Below are 12,659 nucleotides of genomic sequence, written 5' to 3'. Positions count from 1 at the left end.
CTTAATTTTGTGATAAATTTCTTTGAAAAAGTATCTCATAAAATTTTATTCATGTTAATTGGTTGAAACTACTATAAAATTAGGTTGATAAAATCCCTGTTCTTTCTTTGATGAATTTTAAAGTGTTTTTTTAAAGATTTCACTATGCCCTACTCCCTGAGTTAGTAGAATTTCATTAATCTTTGTGTTAAATGCTAAGACAGTACATTGATAAACTGACCCAGAGACACAGAAATCTTTCTGAGAACTTCACCCCATTATTTGAATAAGAATAATTACAGGTAGTAGTGAGACTGTACTAAAGTATATTTCATTCATTAATACTAATAATCTCCTCAGTGCCATACCTTGGGGCTGGAAGGAAGGTCAGATGTGCTCGTCCATCAGAGTCTTCCTTTGGTTATATAAACATACACATGCTTGGGGCACCTGGGTGGCTCATTGGGTTAAAGCCTCTGCCTTTGGCTCAGGTCATGATCCCAGGATTCTGGGATCGAGCCTCGCATCGGGCTCTCTGCCTACTTGTGATCTCTGTCTGTCAAATAAATAAATAAAATATTTAAAAAAGAAAAAACCATACACATGCTTTATATGTGATATGGTTAGTGTTACAGTGAGTTATCATGTGCATTTGAAACTTCCTAAGTAAAATGTCCTACAAGTAGCCTGGATTCATGAGGTTTCCATAAATAATTCAGGCTCCTAAATTAAAATGTTAGGAAACCTTTATTTATTTCAGTATAAAATTTTTAATTATTTTCTTTGTCAGATATGCTTTGGGACTAAAAAGAATATCAGACTGTCATTTGTGCAGCTTATATTTATTAATGGCTACTGGGTATTAGTGAGCTTTAATAATTTGAAGTTAAAGGCCTCCCAAATGCATGGACACATCTTAGGAGAAATAACTAATTGTGCACAGATGTCTGTGATAGAGTGGGAAGAGTCCCCAACTGAGAATGAAATCCTCTCAACTTGTTGCCTGGGTATCAAGTTATGGAGCCACTCTGACCTTCAGTTTCCTGGTGCATAAAATGAGGTCACCCATACCTACCACAGGCTGCTGGCTGAGATTAAGTGACATGTCATACATGACAACATTCAGCATATCCAGTGTACCCAAATGTTAAGTTTAAATATAAAGGTCGATTTTAGTATTGCTCATATTTTAACTTTTATTTTCTTACAGCATTGTGAAAAGGAAAAGGTATCTTCTTCAAAGGATCTGAAGCATGTTCATGCAAAAAGTGAACCAAGTAAACCTGCCCGGAGACTTTCAGAATCTTTGCATTCAGCTGATGAAAACAAAAATGAATCCAAAATAGAAAGAGAACATAAAAGACGCACATCTACCCCTGTTGTGGTGGAAGGGGCACAAGAAGAGCCTGATACAAGAGATGGGAAAAGGCAAGCAGAACGGTCGGAAATTGGCCCAGAAGAGCCCCAGAAACAGAAAAGCACACTTAAAAATGAAAAGCATCTAAAAAAAGACGATTCTGAAACAGTACATGTGAAAAGCCTACCTAAGAAAGAGACAAAATTTTCCAAGGAAAAGCCTGAAAAAGACAAGACTCTGTCAGAAGACAAATTATCTACAAAACATAAATATAAAGGGGACTGTATGCATAAAACAGGTGATGAGACTGAGCTTCATTCTTCAGAGAAAGGTTTAAAAATGGATGAAAATATCCAAAAGCAAAATCAACAAACGAAACTTTCTTCAGATGAAAAAACGGAACGAAAAAGTAAACATAAGAATGAAAGGAAGTTATCAATTTTGGGCAAAGATGGAAAGCCAGTTTCTGAATATATTATAAAAACAGATGAGAATGTTCGTAAAGAAAACAACAAAAAAGAGAGGCACATATCAGCCGAAAAGACTAAGGCAGAGCACAAATCAAGAAGATCAAGTGATTCTAAAATTCAGAAAGATTCTCTGAGTTCTAAGCAACATGGAATTGCATTACAGAGAAGAAGTGAAAGTTATTCAGAGGATAAGTGTGATACAGACTCAACTAATTTAGATAGTAATTCAAAACCAGAAGAGGTGGTTCACAAGGAGAAGCGAAGAACTAAGAGCTTACTAGAAGAGAAACTTATGTTAAAGTCTAAACCAAAAAGTCAAGGCAAACAGTTAAAAGTAGTTGAAACGGAATTACAAGAAAGTGTCACAAAACAGGTGGCCACTCCAAAACCAGATAAGGAGAAGAACACAGAAGAAATCGACACAGATAGACAGCGGAAGTCTAAAGTTGAAGACAAACCTTCTGAGGAAATTGGTGTCGAAGTTGTATTGGACAGTGTCGCTTCCTCAGCACATGGTACACAGAAGGATTCTAGTCACAGAACCAAGTTACCATTAGCAAAGGAGAAATACAAAGCTGATAAGGATTCAGGTTCCTCCAGACCCGAGAGAAAGTTATCAGATGGGCACAAAAGCAGAACCTTAAAGCATGGTAGTAAGGAAATGAAAAGGAAGGAAGAAAATAAATCAGATGACAAGGATGGTAAAGAAGTTGACAGTAATCATGAAAAGGCCAGAGGGAATAGTTCAGTTTTGGAAAAGAAATTAAGTAGAAGGTTGTGTGAAAACCGAAGAGGAAGCTTATCCCAAGAAATGACCAAAGGAGAAGAAAAGCCAGCAGCAAACTCCTTGAGCACTCCCAATAGTTCCTCTGTTCAGAAACCAAAAAAGAGCAGTGATACCACAGTAATGCCTGAACAAGAGCCAATGGAAATTGATTCTGAGCCATCTGTTGAAAATGTATTTGAAGTATCTAAAACCCAAGATGGCAGCAGTAATAGTTCTCAGCAAGGCAGTGACTCTGAAAATGTTATGAAACAAAAAACCAATATCGTTGTAAAGGATGAATTAAGAACTTCCACAGTAGATTCAAAAACAGCAGCTCCAGCCTGTAAATCAGGACGTGGAACAGGAGTTACTGGTAATTCTGAAAAGCACACTGACCATAAAGGCACCCTTACCAAGAAAGTGCATATCCAAAGTGCTGTGTCCAAACTGAACCCTGGGGAAAAAGAACCCATTCAACAGGGAACTCATGAAACAAATACAGACTCTGAAACTAGTCATAGACTATTGTCAAGAGCCCCATCAGAAAATGATAGGACACAGAAGAATTTGAAAAACACAACCACACTCACTGAAGAACATGTTGCTCAAGGAAATGCTGATCGTGAGCATTCCCCAAATTTAGATCCTTCACCGTCCTTAAGTTCAGTAACTGTGATCCCTCAGAAGGAATCTTGTGATGCAGATGTAAGTCCTTTGATTGACAAAAGGACTGTTTTAGAAGGTGGCACAGCTAGCACTTCCCTTGTAGAGCACTCTGATATTCCTAACCAAAGTTTGACTCTTAGGGAATCAGAAGTCCCTAGGACAAGTGACAGCAAAGAAAGTGGGGCAGTTTCCACAGTAGATACACTGGCAAAAGCAAGCATGGATAGCAGAAGACACATTCCAGAAGGTTTCCAGCCTACTGTGCTGCACACTAAACAAGGAAAAGTAATTGTGCCTGTTGGTAGCAAGTTAATGGATGTCAATACAGAAAATGAGAATGCTCACAAAGAAGGCAGCTTTATGGACATGGCCAGAAAAGAAAGTGATTTCAACACAGAGCCCAGTTCAAAGGAGACAAGAGTGGTACTAGAAAATGGCAAAAAGCATGGCATCACTGTTGACCCTGTGGTAGGCATGAGAACAGAAAAAGATGCTGAGACCGTCAAACTTAAGTGTAGTAGTGGCCCAGGTGAAATGGAAAACAAATCAGTTGTGTTTGAAGGAAGGACTGAAAGTAGCGAGGTCGACACCAGTGCTGGAAATAACGCTGCTTCCTCAGTTTTACAGCAAAGGAATGGAGAAACTGCTGATGGCACAACCAGGTCTGGCAGAGCAGAAAAGACTTCTTTTGCCACTAGCACTGCAAGGAAAGACGAAGGTGTTCCCCTAAATACAGTAAAGGCAGGGGATGCCACGACCACTTCCTCAGAAACAGGAGAGGGTGAGGTGGCTGTGCCCTGCACAAGCATTGAGGCAGATGAAGGCTTCATAACAGGTGCATGCTCTAAAAACAATCCTCTTCACACTGGGGCAGAAGCCAGTGAATACACGGTTTTTGCTGCAGCAGAAGAAGGCGGCAGCGTTGTCACAGAAGGATTTGCTGAAAGTGAAACCTTCCTTACAAGCACCAAGGAGGGAGAAAGTGGAGAGTGTGCTATGGCTGAATCTGAAGAGAGAGCAATGGGCCCTGTGACTGCTCACGAAGTTACGGTTGAAGATGATGTTAACAGTGGTGTGACAGAAGAGAAGGATGACGCTGTCACCAGTGCCGGCTCTGAAGAAAAATGTGATGGTTCTTCACGTACAGACTCAGAAATGGCTGAAGGAACTGTTACCTTTATTAGTGAGGTTGAAAGTGATGGCGCGGTGACAAGTGCTGGGACAGAAATAAGGGAGGGCTCCTTAAGCAGTGAAGAGGTGGATGGATTCCAGAGAAATCTGACGAGAATGGGCCCCAAAAAAGAAACTGAGGGAACTGTGACATGTACTGGAGCAGAAAGGAGAAGTGCTACTTCTATTATGTGCCCAGTAACAGGCGCCAAACGACAGGAAGAGCATGTGGTTACAGGCGCAGCTGTGGCCCTTGTCAGTAATGACACACCACCAGGAACCAGTGCCCCCCAGGAAGGAAATGCTTCTGTGAATGACGGGGCAGAAGGCGAAAGTGCCGTCACCAGCACAGGGATAACAGAAGATGATGGAGAGGGGTTGGGGAGCTGCACAGGTTCAGAAGAGGGCAGTGAGGGCTTTCCTCTAAATTCTGAATCAGAAGACAACGGAGAGAGTGCAATGGACAGCACAGTAGCCAAAGAAGCCACTAACGTACCATCCGTCGCTGCTGGGCCTTGTGATGATGAAGGAATTGTAACCAGCACCGGTGCAAAAGAGGAGGATGAGGAAGGTGAAGGGGTAGTGACCAGTACTGGAAGGGGAAATGAAATTGGGCATGCATCCACTTGCACTGGGACAGAGGAGGAGAGTGAAGGGGTATCAATTTGTGGAAGTGCCGAAGAAGGTGACAGTCAGATTGGTACTGCAGCAGGGCACGTGGGAGCAGAGGCTGGAGCCACCATCACCAATGCCAACGAGAGCAATGTTGACAGCATGAGTGGTGCAGAGAAAGGCATGAAACATAGGGAGATCTGCTTCAGTGCAAAAGGGATTGTAGAAAGCAGTGTAACCAGCGTGGCCTCAGGGAAGGGTGAAGTGGCACCAGTTCCCGAAGGTGTTGAGGGTCCCATGACTAGTGCAGCTTCAGGTCAGAGTGACAGTTTGCTCACCAGAAAAGAAAAAGTTGATGATACCACAATTTCCACCGGCCTGGTGGGGGGCAGCTACAAGGTGCTTGCATCCAGGGCAGTCCCAGAATGTGAAGCTGGTCACACATCACCCAGTGGAAAAGAAGACGAAGGTATCATCACCTCAGTGGACAATGAAGAATGCGATGGCCTTATGGCTAGTACAGCCAGTGACAGTGTTACCAACCAGACTTGCTTAGCTGGGGGTAAAAGTCCAGGCAAAGGCTTGATGATTTCCACCAGTACCACGCATGACTACAGCACTCAGTTAAGCACAGTTACAGGCGTGGAAGAAGGTCATTCAAGTGTGCTGAGATCCGGAGAAAATAAGGAAGGCACCAGAATAAGCATGGAGGAATTTGAGGCCCCCATGCCCAGTGCAGTGTCAGGAGATGAGAGCCAGCTCCCTGCTATGAGAAATGAAGAGAAAGATGAGTGTGCCATGATTTCCACGAGCATAGGGGAGGAGTTCGAAGTGCCCATTTCCAGTGCCACAACCATCACGTGTGCAGAAAGTCAGCAGCCAGTGGCCACCATGGAAGAAGGCGCTCAGGACTCCGGCCTAGTGAGCACCGACGACTTCGAGGGGCCCATGCCCAGTGCGGCCACAGCGGTTGAGAGCCCTCTTGCCTCAACTAGCAAGGAGGAGAAAGACGAGTGCGCGCTCATCTCCACCAGCATAGCAGAGGAGTGCGAGGCTTCTATTTCTGGCGTCCTCGCTGAAAGCGAAAAGGTGCGACCCACCACTGTGGGTCTGGAAGAGAAAGACGGGAGCGCCATCATCTCCACCAGCTCGGGAGAAGACTGCGAGGGCCCCGTGTCCAGCGCCGCCCCACAGGAGGAAGTCCAGCCCTCCGTTACCCGAGCAGAGGAGATCAGCGACACCACCATGATTTCCACAAGCACCTCCGAAGGCCGAGAAGCAGTCATGATGGGCGCTCTCCCGCAGGACGACGAGCCACCTGGCGCGGCAAGGATGGAGGATTTGAGTGACGCCGCCATCATCTCCACCAGCACTGCTGAGTGCGTGCTGGCGCCCGCCCGCCTTGACAGGCTGGATGAGAACCCGCGGACTGCAAGTAGCGTGGACGGGAAAGCACAACTGTCGGCTCACAGGATGAGCAAGGGCGAGGCCCCGAGGCCCTGCCTGATGTGCGCAAACAGCTGTCCACACCCTGGGCCGCCGGCAGGGGGCAGAGCCGCGGGCACCGAGGACGGGCGCCGCAGGGTGGCAGTCTATGAGCCTTCTGCTGCTGGCGGCCCGCCAGGGGCTGCACAAGCATCGGAGGAGGGGTGCAGGCGGGACGGTTCCTGCGAGATGCCACTAGTGAGGAAGGGACAGAGTGAGAGCAATTTGGGCCTCATAAATGCGGCAGAGAGGAGTGTGTGGCTGAGCTCTGTTCCGAGAAGACGGGGGAGCCAGGAGGTGGCTGCCGCAGGCCCTAGCACCTGTTGGGCAGGAAGGGATCTGCGGAGGGGAGTGGACTCACCTGAGAATCTGGCGGGACCAGAGCAAAGGGCGGGGCCAACGACTGAGGACCCCTCCCTCGGGATCTGCTGCTTGCCAGCAGTAAGTCCTGGTGCTAAGAACACAGATGACGTGCTGCCTGCCAGAGACACTGCGGTGGAGCCGTCCTCCCCTGAGCAGTCCTGGCCCACGGCCCCCGTGAACACTACCACTGAATGTATTAATGGCCAAGAATCAGAAATTGGCCCTTGCCACACGCTAGTCCTTCCAGCTGCCTACAATGTAGCTCTGTCTGCTCCAAACTATGACCACGGCTTGACTGTAAAGGGTGATCACAATGGCAAACGGCTGGTTCAAGGGTCCATTGAGAAAACAGGAGATGGTAATGGCATGAGGAAATCATCCCAGGAGGAGGTAGACCTCAAGGTTCTTCCTGAAGAAAATTTGCATGACATAGGTGAGAATCTCTGTAATTGCACATTTTAACATCTTACAAAGATGATTGCTTGTAGAGTACATTTTAAACAGCCTTCCAAAAGAGGATTTTGATTTCAGAATGTCGCAAAATAACTTCTCAAATGGGAAGATTGGGCTTAGAAACTTGAGTTTAAAAACTGAAAACCTTAGACCCATTTTTCCTGTGCTAGGAGAGCAGAGGCAGGAAGCTGGGGGAGGGGAAGTCAGCCAGCTAGCTATGTGCAAGTTGCTAAACCTTTGACCCTCAGGTTTCTTGTGAGTCAAAATGAACACTACCTTACAACAGCCCTGCAAAATGAGTATTTTTTTATCATCCTCATTTTACAAATGAGGAAATGGGTTCTGATTGTTTAAATAACTTGCATAGTCCTTCGGGCCTGTTAGAAAAAAATTACCTCAGAACTTCAGTTTTCTGTTGTGTAAGATGGGGACAATAGTTACAAACACCATTCCAGCCTTCATCTGATGTCCTATTGTCTTGTGGTATATGTCAGTTTAGTTCATCTGGCTACTTAAAATCAGGGAAGCACTTTTTTTTTTTTTTTTAACTGAGTTTTATGTTCAGGTAAAATGAGTTCTGATTTGAAATTTGAAAGAAAAGAAAAATGTTTCCTCCTGACAGGCTTCAAAGAGTGTCAGTCTTGCTAGACATACTTGATAACTTTCAAAGGGGTAAGCTTTTGGGCTCAGTCATTCACTATGCCATACACACAGTAGTGCCAGCTACTATTGTGCTAGGCTCTGGGAATGCAAAGGTAACTCTTCAAAATGGGGAACAGCTGTGAATCCAGCCTTGTATTTTAAGTAGGCAGTGACACTCTGGTGGCAGGTGCTTAGAATCTTTGAGAACTCAGAGGGACATCATGGGCTAGACTTGAAGGGTCAGGATGTTGACTTTTCTACTCTGGCTGTATAAATTTTGGTGTCCTGGACTTTTAAACTGGAACAGACCTTGAATGTCATCAAATACAGCCTCAGGAAGCTGAGGCCAGTAGATTGAGTGCTGTTCATTATAGGGACTTAAGAAAGTATTCCAAGGGTTGAAATAACTTGAAATTTTTCCATTGAATTTAGCCTGGGTAAATTGAATGCTTTGCAGATTTTTATGACTTAACCCTTGCTACAGTCTGTTACTCCTTCCCCTCCCCACCTTTGTTTCCATGAAGGAGCAAAAAACAGAAGAGGTTTTACCAAGGAAAAGCCTGCAGCCTCTTAGAGAAAAGAAGGATTTTCCCTGGAGGCTTCTGTATGGGTGGGTGAAAGAACTGGAAGCCACAGTCACAGAGGGACAAGGGAGAGAGAAAGAAAGGACTACAACAGGGATAGGATTGAGTCTCCACGAGAGAAAATGCCATTTTCCTTTTGTCTGCCTCACGGCTTCCTAATTTGATTTTCAGCTTTGCTATGTCAGAGTGAAGCAACAAAGTGTCTGTTCATAAACATTTTCTTTGTTGAGAATATATATCAGTGGCCCAGAATATTTTCTTTTAGGGCCAAACTTGATACAGAACACTGTAGAAAAATATTTGGAAATGTGATGTCTCCAGAAATAATCTTTTGTTATTCTTTCTGGGCCGCCGTCTTAACAGCAAGAAACAATTTCACTCCCCAAAATGAGTAAATGACCCCTGCCTTTCATCCAAGATTTTTCATCCATATTCCTTTTATTGTTTTCTACTGATGGCAAAATAAAACAGCAGAGGAAGGGGTCATGGCATGCTAGATAATAGCATCCTGTTACCTTTTAATTCAGCGTGTATTTTGTAAGCAAATTCTTTAATTGGTTTAATGGTCTGAATTTCATTAGGCAATGAAGAATCTCCACCGAATGTTCTGGGAGGACGGGCACTGAAAGGCACCTTGAAAACTGAGGTATGGCTGATAGTCCAGTTATGCTGAGCTATAGGTCATATGAGTGCCATTTGACTGCACGCAGATGTATGTGTCCTTAAGCATCATGTGGCTCCTGCTGCCAGTGTACTTAATACACTTACACATTGTTTCTGTCATATCATGAGGCAGGAAAGCTAAGAACCTCAACAATCTCGGTAAATAGTGCCATCATATTTCCATTTTCTCAAACCAGACAGCAGGAGTCAAGTTCAGTCTCTTCTTGTCACCCCATATTTAATCCATTGCCAGTTCTTGCCCGATCTATTTCCAAAATATAACTTGAATCTCCACACCCCCTTTGCAGCCTGACTTCATGGCACCCTCTTGAGTATATGAGAGACAAGGTAGCAATGTACATGCAGAGGAGACTCCACTTACTAGCCAGAGCCATGGGTACACAGACAGGAGGGTTTGCAAGGAAGATATTGGAGTGGGGTTTTACAAGTAGAGTAGAAGTTTACCAGAGGAGAAAGAAACAAAAAGAGCCTTGCAGGTAAAGATGCATGTTCTAGACACAGAGCAGGAGGGCCAGTTGTAAGCCATGGGCACTGCAGCGATAACAGCATTGTGTGGACAAATGCAGACCTGATGAGGGAAGGGACATGATTAATGAAGATCATGTGTGTCATTACTGATTTGGAGTTTAACTTTTAAAGCAACAGGAGAACCATTGATGGATGAAATATGAGATTAGATTGATTTGGTTTTTGTTTTAGAAAGTTGGCATGTATTCATTTTCAATTTTGCACAGACTTGAAAGTAGTCTTTTATGTTGTTACAATATGCTAGATGTTTTAATTAAGTTTAGGTTAGTCATGACTTCTTGTTCTAAAAACCTCAGTTAACTTAGTTTTTTATGGTGCTTTGGTCTTTTTAGACATTTGTACCATCAGAGGAAGAAAAAAACCATGAAATTCTAACAGCACCAGCAAGTCCATGTGGGAGAAAGCCAAGTGGAGTAGGTAAGTAAGCTCCTTTCCGCAGTGGTTCACATTAATTTCCTGGCCTATGGTTTTATCTTTCATTAACAGCTTAAAATCAATAGCTGAGAGGTGCCTGGGTAGCACAGTCAGTGAAGCATCTGCCTTTGGCTCAGGTCATGATCTCAGGGTCCTGAGACCAAATTCTCCATCAGACTCCCTGCTCAGTGGGGAGTCTGTTTCTCCTTCTCCCTGTGCCCCTCTTCTCCACTCATGTTCTCTCTCACTCGCTCTGCTCTCTCTCAAATAAATGAATCTTAAAAAAAAATAAAATAATAGCTGATTCATAATAAAAACCTGACAGGCTATGTGAATTTGCCTCTCACTTTTTAAAATAGGCTGGAGAGGATTCTTTACTATTTTATTTTTAGCATATACTTTTTCTCATCAGTTATCAGTCAGTTTTATGTAAGGTAATGTGTAAATCTCTTATTTCCAAATAAGTACAGCAGAAAGCAAGTTGCTTTGAAGCAGACTCTTGCTCTTTCCCCAAAATGTGTCTCCATGCACCTTCCTGCCCTTCCAGGTGCTGTCACACCTCCTTTCCAAAAGCTAGCTTACAGCCCATGCACCCATTCACACCTCTGCCTGTTGGCCTTTGGACTCTAGCTGGGCCCCAGTGACCACTGACGCTGCTACCAGTTTGTACAGGCTCTTCCCAGTCTCTGTGTGCTGTCTTCAGTGTCTACTTCATGTTTTGTAGGAGAGAGTCTCTTAAGGCAGCATCTCCCAAACTCAGGACCACTTTATACTCTTAAAAATTATTGAGGATCCTAGAGAATTTTCGTTATGTGGATTATACTTGTTGACATTTACCAAATAACAAACTAAAACTGAGAAGGTTATAATATACATATCCGTCCAATATAATTAACTCACTGTAGGTTAACATAAATAACACTGTTTTTCATGAAAAGTAGCAGATTTTCCCAAATGACAAAATGCAGTAAGAAAAGCGACATGGTTTTGCATTTTCGCAAATCTCTTTAAATCTAGCATAATAGAAAGCAGCTGGTTACTCGTGCTGTTCCTATATTCAATATGTTGCTGTTGTTGCCTTGGTTGAAGTATATGAAGAAAATTCAGCATCACACTTAACATGGTTGATTTTAATAGCCTTTTCAGATAATTCTGGGAACATCACATGGCCTCTGGAATATTGCATTGTGTACTCATGAATTTAGGTGAATAACATCTTAGTATTTTGACAGTAGTGTGGACCTCGTGGAGCCCTTGAACGACGATTTCAGGAGCCCCAGGGGTCTTTGGACCACACTTTGAGAACCACTGGGTTAGGGAAATAGAAATGAGAATTGTGACAATGGACAATTATTTCTGGTTTGTATTCTAGTCATTATGGTATTGTCTCTTCTGATCTGCATGTTAACTAGGGGGGGAAAGTAAAAGCAACTTTAGAGCCTGTCACCAAATTTATGCTATTTCTTTCTCCCCCCAACCCATGTTAAAATGTCCATGCAAGCTGCGTAGAGCAGTCAGGGTGATTTTAGTTGCAAGTCACAAAAAAACCTGCAAATGTTTACAGGAAATGTATTAGCTCACCATCTTAGGCAGTTTAGGCTCTTAGAACAGAATTCCACAGACTAAGTGCTTAAGCACCAAATACTTCTTTCCCTTGGTTCTGGAGCCTGGAGGTCTAAGTTCAGGGTGCCAGCATGGTCAGGTTCTTGGTAAGGAAGCTCTTTTTGGTTATATTTTCACATGTATGCATGTAGAGAAAGAGATCTCCTTTCCTTATTTCCATAAAGACACTAATCCCAGCACAATGTTTCATGATACTTAAACATCCCAAAGGCCCCACCTCCAAATACTATCACACTAGGGACTTAGGGTTTTAATATATGAATTTTGGGGGGACTCAAACATCCAGTGCATTATTCACAAAATTGCAAAGTTCAGGCAGAGCATGATCCAAGAGCATGGTGATGTCTCCAAAGACCCATCTTGCAAAGACCCAATTTCTTCCCTTTCCCTTAGACCCCAGTTGAGGTAATTGCTTTCTCATTTGCAAGTCTCTAGAGAAATGTCTTTTTCCTCTCATTCCTGGCCAAAATCCCAAGACTTATTCTGATTCAGCTTAGGTACCTTTGTCCATCCTAAACTAATTACTTTGGCCAGATGAACGTACTTGCTGGTTGATTAAAAGTAAATCAAGTGCTCTGTTCCTGGGGTGAGAGTAGAGCTGGTATCCCTGGAAACACATTGTACCCCAGACCACAATCCAAGTTCTTGGGGAAGGTGCTAGGAGAGCAACTATATGTTTACAATGTGATCACCTTGGTTCTTTAAATTATTCCCCCAACAAACATTGGTAAGCAAGGTAAGGGAAATTGAGGTAGAGAATGAAGTCCCTGTCTGCGCTCCGGGAGTTTGCAGAAATAACATGCCGGGAGAAAGGTGCTCTCTGTAATAAAGATACTTTCATGTCTGGTGGGGTCAGCTTTGCT

The 12,659-nt window shown here is 43.7% G+C and overlaps 1 protein-coding gene across 4 annotated transcripts in view; it reads left to right on the top strand.

The window, feature by feature from the left end:
- The window catches only part of BOD1L1 (biorientation of chromosomes in cell division 1 like 1), a 54,670-nt gene that overhangs the window by 20,639 nt on the left and 21,372 nt on the right, over positions 1 to 12,659 (top strand). For all 4 annotated transcript variants that reach the window (XM_032333862.1, XM_032333861.1, XM_032333860.1 and 1 more), the window contains exons 10-12: positions 1,190 to 7,301; positions 9,129 to 9,193; positions 10,092 to 10,176. In XM_032333862.1, the coding sequence (XP_032189753.1) occupies positions 1,190 to 7,301; positions 9,129 to 9,193; positions 10,092 to 10,176 (6,262 nt within the window). The remainder of the gene's footprint in view (positions 1 to 1,189; positions 7,302 to 9,128; positions 9,194 to 10,091; positions 10,177 to 12,659) is intronic.

Source organism: Mustela erminea, chromosome 2, assembly GCF_009829155.1.
Source record: "Mustela erminea isolate mMusErm1 chromosome 2, mMusErm1.Pri, whole genome shotgun sequence".
Lineage (NCBI taxonomy): Eukaryota > Metazoa > Chordata > Mammalia > Carnivora > Mustelidae > Mustela > Mustela erminea.
Note: the sequence above shows the minus strand (reverse complement) of the source record. Positions and strands in the feature narration are given on the sequence as shown.